The sequence below is a fragment of the Narcine bancroftii genome, chromosome 11 (genome assembly GCF_036971445.1).
Source record: "Narcine bancroftii isolate sNarBan1 chromosome 11, sNarBan1.hap1, whole genome shotgun sequence".
In the NCBI taxonomy this organism is placed as follows: Eukaryota; Metazoa; Chordata; class Chondrichthyes; order Torpediniformes; family Narcinidae; genus Narcine; species Narcine bancroftii.
This window is the reverse complement of record NC_091479.1, coordinates 78,361,914-78,376,069: the sequence shown is the minus strand read 5'-3', so window position 1 is coordinate 78,376,069 and position 14,156 is coordinate 78,361,914. Positions and strand designations below refer to the sequence as shown.

General features: G+C 39.3%; 1 protein-coding gene across 1 annotated transcript in view; it reads left to right on the top strand.

Moving 5' to 3' along the window:
* The window catches only part of LOC138745230 (voltage-dependent calcium channel subunit alpha-2/delta-4-like), a 270,894-nt gene that overhangs the window by 37,113 nt on the left and 219,625 nt on the right, over nucleotides 1–14,156 (top strand). Inside the window, exons 7-9 of the mRNA XM_069902292.1 lie at nucleotides 1,941–2,103; nucleotides 8,956–9,087; nucleotides 10,875–10,935. Coding sequence (XP_069758393.1) covers nucleotides 1,941–2,103; nucleotides 8,956–9,087; nucleotides 10,875–10,935 — 356 coding nt within the window. The remainder of the gene's footprint in view (nucleotides 1–1,940; nucleotides 2,104–8,955; nucleotides 9,088–10,874; nucleotides 10,936–14,156) is intronic.

Sequence of the window (14,156 nt, the reverse complement as noted above, 5' to 3'; positions counted from 1 at the left end):
TCATTCCTGATTGTAAAATCTTGCTTCTCAAAATAAATTTTCCTCATCTTTCTACCAGTTTCGTTTGTCTGATGACTAACTCTCTTGTCAATAGAAAGAAATCCTCCCCCTCTTATCTGACAAAATCCTGCTTAATTTTGAATACTTTTATTAAATCTCCTGAATTTTTTTTTTCAAACTCCAGTGACAGCATTCTACAGCATGATACTTAGAATTATTTACTTTTATCAGCTCAACAGGTTGTCCTGCTACCTTCAAATTTTTGTTTATATGAACATCTAGGACAGTTTTCCAGCACTCATTAAAAGTTTATTTTATAGTAAATTCCTAAAGTAAATTATAATTGTAGAATATTTTAGATAGCAAATAGCGCAATGCTGTTACAGTGCCAGTGACTGGGGTTCAAATCCGGCATTGACTGTAAGGAGTTTGTATATTCTCCCCGTGCCTGCGTGGGCTTCCTTGGGTACTCTGGTTTCCTCCCATCTTTCAAAATATAATGGGGGTTGTAGGTCAATTGGGTGTAATTGGCTCATGGACCGGAAGAGCTTGTTACCATGCTATAAACAGAGATACAGAATCATCTCACTGCAGCTCCATGTTATGCTATTTAGTTTATGATCAAGGGGTATCTTCTAGAGTTGACCTTTTTTCCAGTATTTTGCAGCTGTTATTGACAGAATGACATAATATCAAGCCCAAAAAAATTTAAATAATCATTATTTACAGGGAGCCATGCACTCCTATATTATACAAGAACAAATCAGAGCTAAAAGCTGCTATAAAATAATTATCTCAAGGAAGTCACCCTGCCACTTATTTGGCATCAGTTTTAATATATTTAATTTGAACTTCTTTCCAAGCATACAATTGAAAACTGTCAAGATGATATGATCAGAGTGCTGCCACATCTTTTTCAAATCCATAGCTGAGATTCATTTTCTTGACATTACAGGAACTTTATTGCATTAGTTTACCAACATGTCGGTATTACAATTTGAGTGTGTACTCCCGGTTTGATATTGTCACTGAGAGAACATGTTATTGAAAAACAGGTTTTGACACTTTATTGTAAATATGACTGGATATTAATGTTGTGCTGTTATTTTGTAGTTTATCACACATTTTTAAAAATGTTAAGAATAACCATCATTTTGATTTGGTTATTGTACCCAACCCATTCTTTGCAATGAGTGAATATTAACATGATAGCAAAGTGATGCAATGAATCACATTGTGTAATTAAATCGGACCAGGGTAGTATCCCAATGAAATTGGAGCAGTACTCTTCATTATTGGAGAACATATTAGAAGGAATTAATTCATTCCTTTCAAACTTTAATTGTATGCAACAAGAATCTTGGTTAAAGTCTGGCCTACAACATTGTAGCTGAGTTCTCAGCCCATTGAAGAAGGCATGAGGTTCATGATTGGTAGCAAGAAACTGAGAATGTTTTACATCCATAGTGCGGTTTTCTTATTAGTGATGAAAGTCAAAATAATGAAACAGTTCTAATAAATTTAAAATGGGGATCATGAGTCAATACTGTATTTATTCAGACATGTCCTTTGCAACAGGCAGCTCAGTCCGTGTTTCATTTATTTATGCTAATAAATATCCATCACCTCTTAAGTTTATTCAGAGTCCAGAGAATACAGAGAAATTTTTAATTACGTATGAAAGGATGACACAAAAAAATTGCTGTATAGTCTGGGTTAAATCTATCATCTGTGTTGAATTACTTAATCACACATAAGATGCTCTCTTCAGAACCTTGGGTGCAGAAGAGGAAAGTAGTCAGGATCCCATTTTGGGCACCAACTTTCTATAAGGTGGGTTCAAACTGGTGACTGGTGAATAAAAGCAACATGTCATTTGTTGGAAAGTAATACTGGTTTAACAAATGTTTTAACAAACATTCCTTTTTCACTGCCTTCAGTTTGATTATTACAATTCTGTGTTGATCAATGAAGTGGACAAAAATGGCAACTATGTGGAACTTGGAAATGAGTTTCTTTTGGAAGAAAATGAGCATTTCAATAATTTGCCAGTTAACACCTCACTTAGTAATATACAAGTCCCAACGAATGTATATAATAAAGGTAAGATAAACCAATTTGTTCCGTTGGGTGTTCATCATCTTTCATGTTTTCAGATACTTCTAATTTTTTGTCAGCCTTTGCTATTTTTGAGAATTATGTTGATTTACACTTGATTTGCCTTATGCTTGACTGTTGCTAGCCCTTTCCTTCTACCTCACCCAACAATGTAATTGAAGGAAGTTCTGGTAGCATAGTCGCCACCAAAATAAAATTGGGCGTCAGATGAGAAATTGCCTCTGGAAGGCAAGTTAATCTTCAGAAATTATACAGAGCTCTACTTTTGGCTAAGATTTGGGCATCTGGATTTTGATGCACATTCTATAAGGATTGCCAGATGCAAGCCATGTCCAATTTCAAACTGACCAGTGCAGGAATGAAAACATCAGTGCTTTCAATCATTAATGGCACCTTCATTTATTTGTAACCCAAAAGCTGCCATTAAAATACCTTGCAAAGATATATTTTATAGAAGTTTTAGCAGTCATTAGAACCTTAGAACCATAGAACATTACAGCTCAGAAACAGGTCCCTTCAGCCCTTCTAGTCTCTGCTGAACCATTATTTTTGCCTAGTCCCACTGACCTGCACTTTCATACCCTTCCCACTCATGAACCTGCCCAAATTCTTCTTAAATGTTAAAATTGAGCCCACATTGACCATTTCAGCTAGTAGCTCCTTTCACTTTCCCACCACTCCCTGTCTGAAGAAGTTCCCCTTCGTAATTTCCCTTAAACATTTCACTTTTCACTCTTAACCCATGAGCTCTGTTTTATATCTCACCTACCCTTAGTGGAACTAGTCTATCAACATTTATTCTGTATCACCCTCTGTAGAACTCGTCGAAAGAACCAAAGACTTGTTGATCCAAACCAAGGCTTTTATTAGCAAAAGACAGGAACTCTTCACAGGTGGCCGACCAGTCCGGAATGATCCGACCTGGCTAGGGACACAACCCTTTAAGGCCCAGACAGTAGGTGTGGCTAAGCTCTCAGCCAATTGATGTAAGCACAGTCATTACATACTCTAGATACTGTAACTATATACATTGGTGATAGGTCTGTACTATCACATTCACCCCTTCTTGGAGAACTGACCCTGGGGTGGAAGGGCTGAAGAGGGAGAAGGGAAGGAAGTTAAGGACTGTAGCGGTCAGGGGGTCTGACCATCCGGCGTGACCGCCGTGGTGCCAGGATTGGGGTCGCTGGAGTGGTGTCGCCAGCGGGCTCGTCGGGTGCGACCGCTCCTTCGCTCAATTCCCCAGCTGTGTTGTCGGCAGGGTGGCCCGGGTCGTTGGGGTGCTGTTGGTCATTCTGTTCCGGCACGGGGCCTGGGGAATAAAGAGTTGGGGAAGGTTGAGTTGGGGGGGGGGGGGGGGTTGTTGGGCCTACTGCGTCCTGAGCTAAGTCCTGCACTGAAATAGTGTCCTCCCGCCCATCTGGGAACTCAACGTAGGCGTAATGTGGGTTCGCGTGGAGTAGAGTCCCTCGGTCAACCAAGGGGTCGTTCTTTGAGTGCCGGACGTGGCGTTGCAAAAGGACGGGGCCAGGGACGGTGAGCCAGAACTTAAAGGCTTTGAAGGCTGGAGCTGACTGTGGGTCGATGTCAAGTTTCTCTGGCCGAGTCAGACGCTCCATCCCTTTTTTAAAAAATTATTTTTTCTAATAAAATTGTAGAGCTCGTCGAAAGAACCAAAGACTTGTTGATTCAAACCAAGGCTTTTATTAGCAAAAGACAGGAGCTCTTCACAGGTGGCCGACCAGTCCGGAATGATCTGACCTGACTAGGGACACAACCCTTTAAGGCCCAGACAGTAGGTGTGGCTAAGCTCTCAGCCAATCGCTGTAAGCACAGTCATTACATACTCTGGAAACTGTAACTATATACATTGGTGATAGGTCTGTACTATCACACCCTCATAAATCTAAATACTGTACCTCTATAAAATGTCCCCTCATTCTTCAATGCTCCAGGGAATAAAATCTTAACCTGTTTAGCCTTGTAACTCAATTCCTGAAGTCTGGACAACGACCTAGTAAATCTTCTCTGCACTATTTATATCTTATTGATAACTTTTCTGTAGTTATGTGACCAAAACTGCACACAATACTTCAAATTTGGCCTCACCAATGTTTTGTACAACTTTACCATAACACCCCAACTCCGATACTCAATATTTTGATTTATGTATGCCAAAAGCTCTCTTTACAACCCCATCCACCTATGAACCACTTCCAGGGAATTATGTATTTGTATTCCCAGATCCTCCTGTTCTTCTGCATATGTTTCTTGGTTTGTCCTTCCAAAATGTAACACCTCACACTTTTCTGCATTAAATTCCATCTGCCATTTTCCAGCCATTCTAGATCCTTCTGCAAACTTTGAAAACCTTCTTCAATGACTACAATGCCTCCAATCTTAGTGTCCTCTGCAAACATACTGATCCAATTTACCACATTATCATTCAAATCATTTATATAGATGATAAACAACAATGGTCCCAACACTGATCCCTGAGGCACACAACTAGTCACAGACCTCAGTCTGAGAAGCAATCATCCACCATTACTCTCTGGTTTCTCCCATCCAGTCATTGTCGAATCCAGTTCACCATGAATACCTAGCGTTTGAAACTTCCTTACTAACCTCCCATGAAGGACCTTGTCAAAGGCCTTACTAAAGTCCATGAAGACCACATCCATGTTCCTGGTAACCTCCTCAAAAAATCTTATAAGATTGGTTAAACACAGTCTATCACATAAAAACCCATGTTGACTATCCTTAATGAGTCCTTGGCTATCCAAATAATTGTATATCCAATCTCTTATAACACCTTCCAGTAATTTACCTACTACTTGCATCAGGTCACCAGCCTATAATATCCAGGGTTACTTTGGAGCCTTTTTTAAACAACAGAAGAAAGTGAGCGACACTCCAATCCTCTAGCCCCACACCTGTGGCTAAATACATTTTAAATATTTCTGCCAGAGCCCCTGCAATTTCTACATTAGCCTCCCTCAAGGACCAAGGGAATATATTGTCAGGCCCTGGGGATTTAGCCACCCTTATTTGCTTTAAGACAGCAAGCATTTCCTCCTCTTTAATCTGTATGGGTTTCATGACCTCACTGTTTGTTTTCTTACTTCCCAAGACTCTGTGGCCATTTCCTGAGTGAATACTAATGGGAATTTTTTTTAAACTCTCCCATCTCTTTTGGCTCCATACAAAGGCAACCACTCTCACCTTCAAGGGGACCAATTTTGTCCCTTACTATCCTTTTGCTTTAATATACAGTGAAACCTCACTAGAACGCTATTCGTTAATCCGTGGAATTGCTTATAGCATGGGTGTCTGTGGACCCCAAACTTTATTTTCACTAGCTTTGTGTTTTTACTTCAACCTCGATATCTGCAGTTTTACTGCATGGAGGCTAGACGAGGTATGAATTGTTCCTGAACTGAGGAGGTAGTAAAGATAGTAACCACTTTGGTGGGTCTCCAGCTATATATGCACCTGTTTCCGCGACTCGACTGTAACGCGGTATGAAATCTTGGACCCCAACTACTGTGCTCTAGCGAGGTTTTACTATACCTGTAGAAACCTTTAGGATTTTTCTTCACATTGTCTGCCAAAGCAACCTCGTGTCTTCTTTTAGACTTCCTGATTTCTTTCTGGCTTTTTCTAATACTCCTCAAGTACCTCATTTGCTCCATGTTACCAATATCTGCTATACACCTCTCTCTTCTGAACCAGATCCCCAATATCCCTTGAAAAACAAAGTTCCTAATGCCTGCTAACCTTGCCTTTCATACTGACAGGAACATACAAACTCTATACTCTCAAAATTTCACCTTTGAAGGTCCTCCACTCGCCTTGCACATCCTTGATCAGAAGCAACTTATGCCATTCCACACATTCTACATCCTTTCTCATTTCCTCAAAATTGGCCTTTCTCCAATTAAAATCTCAACCCAAGGGCCAGAGCTATGCTTCTCCACAATTAACTTGAAACTAATAACATTATGATCACTGGACCCAAAATGTTCCCCTACACATCGTTCTGTCACTATCCTGTCTAGTTCCAAAATAGGAGATCCAATCTCTAGTTGTCACCTCTATATTTTGATTTTGATTTAGAAAACTTTTCTGAACAAATTTGACAATCTCCAAGCCATCCAGCCCTTTTCCAGTATGGGAAACCCAGTCAATATGTGGAAAGTTTAAATCTCCTACTATCACAACTTTATGATTTTTGTAGCTGTCTGCTATCTCTCTCCAGATTTGTTCCTCTAATTCTCGTTGACTATTGGGTAGTCTATAATACAAATCCATGAATGTGGTCATACCTTTCTCATTCCTCAGCTCCTCTCATATAGCCTCAGTAGATGAGCCCTCTGGTCTGTCCTACCTGAGCACAGCTGTGATATTTTCCTTAATGAGCAGTGTTTCCCCCCCCCCCACCCCCCCCCCCCCCCCCATTTTCATCCCCTCTGTTCTATCAAACAACAGAAGGCTGGAACATTGAGCTTTCAGGCCTGACTTTCCAACAACCAAGTTTCACTGCCAATCCACACTATAAGCTCATCTGCCTTTCCTACAACACTCCTTGCATTGAAAAAGATGCACCTGAGAGCATTTCTACCATGTACAACCTTTTGACTTTTAATGGTGTAATGGGATGGTTCCCATCCCCCTGCAAATCTAGTTTAAACCCACTGGAGCAGCACAAGCAAGCCTTCACACAAGGATATTAGTCCCCTTTCACTTCAAATGCAAACTATCCTTTCAGAACAGATCCCATCTTCTTTGGAAGAGAGGCCAATGGTCAAAAAACCAGAAGCCCTCCCTCCTGCACTGTCTTTAGACAAGTGTTAAGCTACATTATCCTCCTATTTCTAACCTTGCATGGGTTTTAATCCTGAGATCACTACCCTGGAATTCCTGTCCTTCAACCTTGCGCCTACCTCCCTGAATTCTCCTTGCAGGACCTCATCACCCTTCCTATCCATGTCATTGTTCCCTATATGGGCCATGACATCTGACTGCTCATCTTCCCTCCTGAGAATGCCATGACCTTGATCTGAAACATCTCAGACCCTGGCACCAAGGAGGCAACATACTCTATCTCTCCCACAGAGCCTCTTATCTGTCCCCCAACCTTGGAATCCACTATCATTACAGCCTGCCTTTTTTCCTCCCTTCCCTCCTTAGCCACAGGACCACACTCCATGCCAGAGATCTGATCATCTTGGGTTGTCCCTGGTAGATTATTCCCCCCCTCCCCCCCCGCCACAGAAACAGAATCCAAAATGGTATACTTGTTATTGAGGGGAACAGCCACAGGGGAGCCCTGCACTGACTGTCTGTATCCTTTCCCTCTCCCAACTGTCACCCATCTTGTTTTTATGTGCAAGTAGTTAGTAGTATATAGCACTATTTTTAAACTTCTGGCTGGATGATAATTGTATTTCATTGACTTTGTATTTCACTTGGCAAAATGTTCAATCTAATCTAATTGATCTAATCTACTCTACCCTCCTCCTGCCTCCTAGGTGTGATAGTGTCCCTTTAACTCCTGTTCATCACCCTCTCTGCCTCCTGAATGATCTGGAGTTCATCCAACTCCAGTCCAATCCTTAACTCAGCTTGTCAGGAGCTGCAGCTGGATGCACTTCTTGCAGATGCAGTCTTAAGGGATAATGCTGGCTTCCCTGATGACCCACATTCTGTAAGAGGAGCATTCCCTTGCCTTGGCTGCCATTCTCACTGTTTATGAATAGAGGAAAAAAAATATATTGAAAATCCACCCTCATTTCTGCCTACCTGCTGAATCCTTTTTGTTCCTTGAATAGGGTGGCCCTTTCTTCAACTCCTACCATCCCTCCTCACCTCTTACCTGTTTTTGCTGAAGCATGTTGAGCCAAAGCCTTAGCACGCTGACTTAGCCCACTCTGACAATGTCCACTCCACTACACATTCCCTCACTTTTATAGTGATACTCAGCTTCTTCCTCAACATTGTTGTTCCTTTTGAAAATTGGTATCAGGATGTTATTATTTCAGTAAATAACTGTCTCTTCTAATTTTATGTTTTCCAACCTACTTACTGGTTCTTAGATGGCCAAAATTACATTTTTTGCCATTGATTTAGAAAGTTGCTAGGTTTTGAATTGTTTCTTGGTGAAGAATGTTAGTTGTGGTGTTCATCGAATATGGTTTCTGTTAAATAACAGTTGATTTGTCGTTCAAAGTGGTAAACTTTTAATGGAAGTTGTTTAGTGTTAAAATCTTGTTCAATGTATAAATTTTAACATTTGAACCAAATGTCTTTGAAGAAGAACATACTATACATTTTTGACATAATTGCAACCATCATATCTGATAACCGATATGTTAGGTACAACAAATACAAAATCAAATTTCTACAAAGAATTCCTTTGACAAATATCTTGGGATAGAAACATTATGTACAGAAGTTATGGTCCCTGTCTATGCTTTCATAATTATTGGAATGCAAACATGGCAGCATTACAGTTAATACTAAAATATGCACAGAAAGCCAAACTACCACAGAGTGTATGCTTATCATTACATGCCTACTATTTCACTGGAGGAATTCCTGCAATTGTTCTGAAGCAAGTCGTGGAATTTTATGTTGGTGAAGATTTACTAAATTTTGTTATGCTCAGAGTTTTAATCCATATCCACATTGTAGGGAAGCAGTGACAGCAGTATTTGATAATCATGTCCACTTTAGGAAGAATGGCACAAATGAGATAGTGATGGAATCATGTAACCATGGAGAAGTAATCAGAAGTATACATTATTTACACCTTGTGGTTTCCCATTTCAATAGATCCTAACATCTTGAATGGAGTTTATTGGTCAGAAGCATTGAACACAGTCTTTTATGAAAACTTTATGCAAGATCCAACTCTCACCTGGCAATATTTTGGAAGTTCTACCGGTTTCTTTAGACTTTATCCAGGTAAATGCTTGAAGCTCTTCTGAACTATGCAGTCAATATTTTTGAATGGAAGTATTGAAAGGATTTAATTTAAAGCACAATTGTTCACCTGATGAAAATTCCCATGTGATGTGATATTTAAATGAAGGAAAACAGCATCAGGAAGATAGATTAATCAGATAGCTCCCAATGAGAGTTAACTCATTATAGTAGTACCCATCCCGTAGGATGTTTGAATGCTTATACTTTCTAAGAGCATTCCTATTTGATTTGATTCCATTGCAGAAACAAAGCATTGGAGCAGTTTCATTGCTCCTTCTGCAATTAAGATTTGTAAGCTTTGAAATGAAGGTGAGCAACGTTACTACCTTTTATTCTGAGGGAAGATTTTGTAACTTTGACCAACTGATATGTATTTCACTGCCAAATAGGTCATCAGTCCTCTCTGTCACATCAGATCAATTTGTACAATTTATTTGTGTTTCTGGACAGATAACTGGGAGGATCACCTAGTACAAGGAAGCTACTCGTTCCCCAAGGTTATTTGTGGCACTGCTGGCCCAAAGTGTAATCCCAGCATCGAAAATACATTCAAGCCTTAAATATAGAACCCATTTGGGACAACTGACTCAGCTTCTTGCATACGAATTGACGACATGTTGGGAATTGTTATTGTGCCTTTTTAATCAATAGTCAAATGGTTTAACAGCAGTAATAAAGGCTGTTATGAGCGCTGGTGACAAAGGATGCCTACTCCTTGCATAATACAGTTTGCACAGTGAAGAATCATCTATTCCTAAATCCACTGGATGCTCAATAGGTAAAATATTTAGAACTGAGATCAATAGAATCTTTTGCCCAAAATAATTCAAGGATTACAGCCATAGGACAGGAAAGTGAAACAGTTGTGCAAATTCAGCCATGAAAATTATGTTCGCAGCAGGCTTAAGGAACTCATGGGCCTTCTTTGCTCTATAATTATACCAAACATTTCATGAAAGAAAGTATGCCCTGAATTGACTTCTTTCCCAAATTTTCAAAACTTCCATGGTTTATTAGCCTCCCCTCTTCCCTTCGGGTCATTGTTCAGCCAGCAATATCTAAATGAATTGAGTGAAGAATTTATAATCGAGTTGCCCGATTTCAAGGAGCACTAAATTTATGGCCTTTCCAGCACTTCTAAACGTTGCTACAATCCTCATTAAAATTTGAAGTACAACCATCTGCCAAAAGTTTAAATATTTATTATATCACACTTTGTGAGGTATGCACCATTTGTTTCCATTTTTGCATTTAATGATGATTATATGTTAATTTCTTTTCAATTGAGAGACAATGTGAGATTTGATTTTACATCTCTTGTGGATGAATGACCTTGGGGTATTTTGAGCAGTTTTTGGGCACCTCATTTAAGAAAGGATGTATTAACATTGGAGAGGGTTCACGAGTTTTTGGTTCTGTGTGAACACGCAAGCCAGCTTCCCAAGACGGGTCATGTCTACAGGAATACTGCAGATTTACAGTTTAAAAGAAGCGGGAGATTGGTCGGATCTTGATTAGCCAGGGCATCAAAGGTTCTGGGGAAAAGGCCGGGGAGTGGGGCTGAGTGGGAGAATGGGTTCGCTCATAATTGAATGGCAGGGAAGACTCAATGGGCTGAATAGCCTATTTCTACTCCTATGTCTTATGATCTTGTACTGCATTGAATGTTTGACTTCAAGAATGAGACTCAAAGTGAGTCTATTACTGAGTCCCAAAGGTGTTTAGTGCATGCAAGTCAGTAACCATGCTCTTGTCCATTTTTGCAGGTATAAAATGGAGGCCAGATGGAAATGGAGTCATTTCTTTTGACTGCAGGCACCGAGGATGGTAGGAAACATAATTCATAATGATACAAAAATCGGTTTCCAGAGTGAACTCTGCCTGTCTCTATTGAAAATTAAATTGGCTATACTAATTCTGATTCATTAGATATATAAAATGATGTCATAAAACCATTCCTCTGCTTAAATCTGTGCTTTCGCCTGAATTAACCGAAGAATTGCCTGCAGACACCAGTGTGGTTTTTCTAATTAGGATCAAATGGTGGGAGAATCTTGGTGTAAAGTATCTCTTCTTTTTGTATGGTTTGTAATTAACTGCATTAGCAAAATACTAAGTACTGGTAGTTATGGAGCAATGGAGAAAATCACAAGCCCATCATGTTCATGACTACTATAAAGTAGCACGAATCTCCTTCACCAGCACTTGTTCGGTACTGCTTGCTTTAGAGGGATATTTGCATAATTTGAACAATAAGACACCTAGCATGCTATTTTCAATATTTTAGTTCTGTTTTAGCTTTATTTAGCATAATCCCTATGAGCTACCTTTGCTGACAGATACAGTAATTGTAATTATCCAGAAGGCCACAGAGAGGATGTAGTAGTTCCAATAATATATGCCTATGCAGCACCAGTGATCAGGTCCTGACCTGGGTTTGTATGTTCTCCCTGTGTCTATGTATGCTTTCTCCGGAGGCTCCGGTTTCCTCCTACCCTTCAAAAACATACCGGGGTCTAGGTTAATGGGGTGCAAATTGACCAGCACAGACTCATAAGGCCGAATTGGCCCATTACAGTCCTGTATGTCAAAATCTTTTTAAAAATCAATGTAAATTTTAACAATTTTCATATTTTTTTACAAATTCTGAATGCTTCTATGTGAAGTGTTTCTGAAAAAACTTTGCAAGTGGCAGTATGCACACATCACATGAATCAAAGCATTTTTTCAGGTGCTCTATCCTCCCAATTCCACTGGTAGTTTAATCTCCTGCTCGATTTTACCAATAGCCTCCACTGAGCAGTTATTAACCCCAAAATCATAGTCAGAAATGGTCTTGCACCTTTTTTCTGTGCCCCATGAGTGGTTTTTATCGAGAACTTGGTCAAGTTTAAAATTTGATTACTGGATAGCACATTTACACAGATATGAATTAGATCATACATGCTTTGTGTTTTTTGACATCAGTGGTACAAAATCCTTGGGTGTACTAGAGTCCTGTAAATGACATTTACTGGAGAGTTGAGGCTTGCTGCAGATTTTGGATTTTGAGCTATAACTGCAGTGCGTTCTGAGGCATTATTATGTGGATAATGAATTTCGGAATGTGGTCACCCACACAGCATGAATTTTTGAAGGCTGAGAGGGAATAGATAACCTTAAGACAGATACGCAGTTCCGAGCAAGCACTGCAGAAGTATACAGAGTTTGCTAATGCATGGGAACATCACCAGATTCCTTCCAATTTGATCATCATCTTGACCTGGATCCTTGGCATCTGAGATTGCCCTTTCCTCTGTGCTGTTTGCCTATACAGTATTCTGCAATTCACTACTCAACTGCATGACTAGAGTATCTTGAGCAGGATCTCAACATTAGTTCATATAGTCTACTGGGGATTGGGATTAAAGGCTCAAGTGAAACACAAAAGTCTGCAGATGCTGAGATTGTAGTAAAAATGCACAACAATGCTGGAGGAACTCGGTAAGTCTTGCAGTATCCATGGGAGTAAAGGTTTCGGGCCTGAAACCCTTCTTCAATAAAAGCTCACCTTGCCAGCAATACCCAGATCCTAAAAAAGGAAATGCAGTAAAATCCACAATATCTGGCATTCAATCAACCGGAACTCAAACAACTGGCAAAAAAAATCGAGGAAATTAATTAAAAAATAATAAGAATAAATAAAGTTTTAAATAAAAGTTTAAAATTGTAAAAGTAAATGTTCTCTGAAGCAACATACAACCCCCTGGGAGCAAACATTCAGCCAGCCGAGCACCCCGATCATGCCCTGCCCCACAGCAGCTGTTTGGATAAAGTTTTGATAAAGTTGTGTTTGAATAAAATGGCAGTTCCTAGGGTGAAGAGCCAGTCGATGCCTCTCCCCACTGGGGCTACTCTCCCAAAGTGTATCCTTATCCCTGCCTAGTAAGAGACTTTATTTTTATTGGTTTTTGGTATATTAGTAAGGCTTTATCTGTAAACTTGGGGGAGGGGTTAATTATGTCGGTGGTACAGTTAGCATAGTGATTAGCCCAATGTTGGTACAGTACCAGTGACCGGGGTTCAAATTTAAATTTAAATTTTGTAAGTTACGGGAGTTATGTGATTAAATTGAACTTTATATAATTAAAGAGTATAATACTGATTTTTTTTCAATTACTTTACATTTTGTACTGTCTTTTAAGTTGTGTATTCTTAATGCAGGTGTATTAGTTAGGTATTGTAAGAGTTAATCTCAATCAACTGTAAAATTTGCATTTCTGGCATCCACAGTCTCTGTAAGTGCTGGATAATAGATATTTTACTGTAAAAATGTGTCCACTTTGCAAGTTGTCAGCTATGGTTGAGTGTGCAACCAAAGAATAACAGTCGTGATTTGTGATTCTCTGTCAATTTTCATTATCCCCCATTGCATTTGACTGAGCTCACATCACGTTATTCGAATACAGTGATAAAACTCGGGTGAAGGACTTAGTAGATCACGGAGCACCATTAATATCTCAGTTCCGTGACCTTCCATTAGAAATATAGTTGGCCATTTGGGTTGAATTTCACATTGGAGGTAATTATCTTGTTTCAAAATTTCCACTAGAGAGTCAGGAATTGATTTTCTTGTTGGGAGCTAGGAAGCCTGGATAGAAACACAGTAACACTTTTTTTCAGTTAAACCTATGGTGGACTAATAGAGGGAAAACAATTGAAAGATTAGCTTTGTGACAATTATAATGTCTGGTGAATACTCTGCTATCACAGTTCCCTAACTCTTGCCACGGATTTTATTATGTCCTCACCTTATCACAACTTATGTTAATGAGTTTGACATGTGTTGCAGAAATTTAAGAGAAACTTTGTTTTTGAATATTTTATTTAAATTTTTTCCATACATGCAATAATCAAAATTAATGTAATTATATAAGTTCCAAAAAAAATTAAAATTACATACATGATGGTATTCACCCCTACCCCAAACCCCCCCTCCCTCAGAATAGTTGACTTATAAAATATAATATAGCTATATAAACATAGAAAAAGAAGAGGATAATAATTTT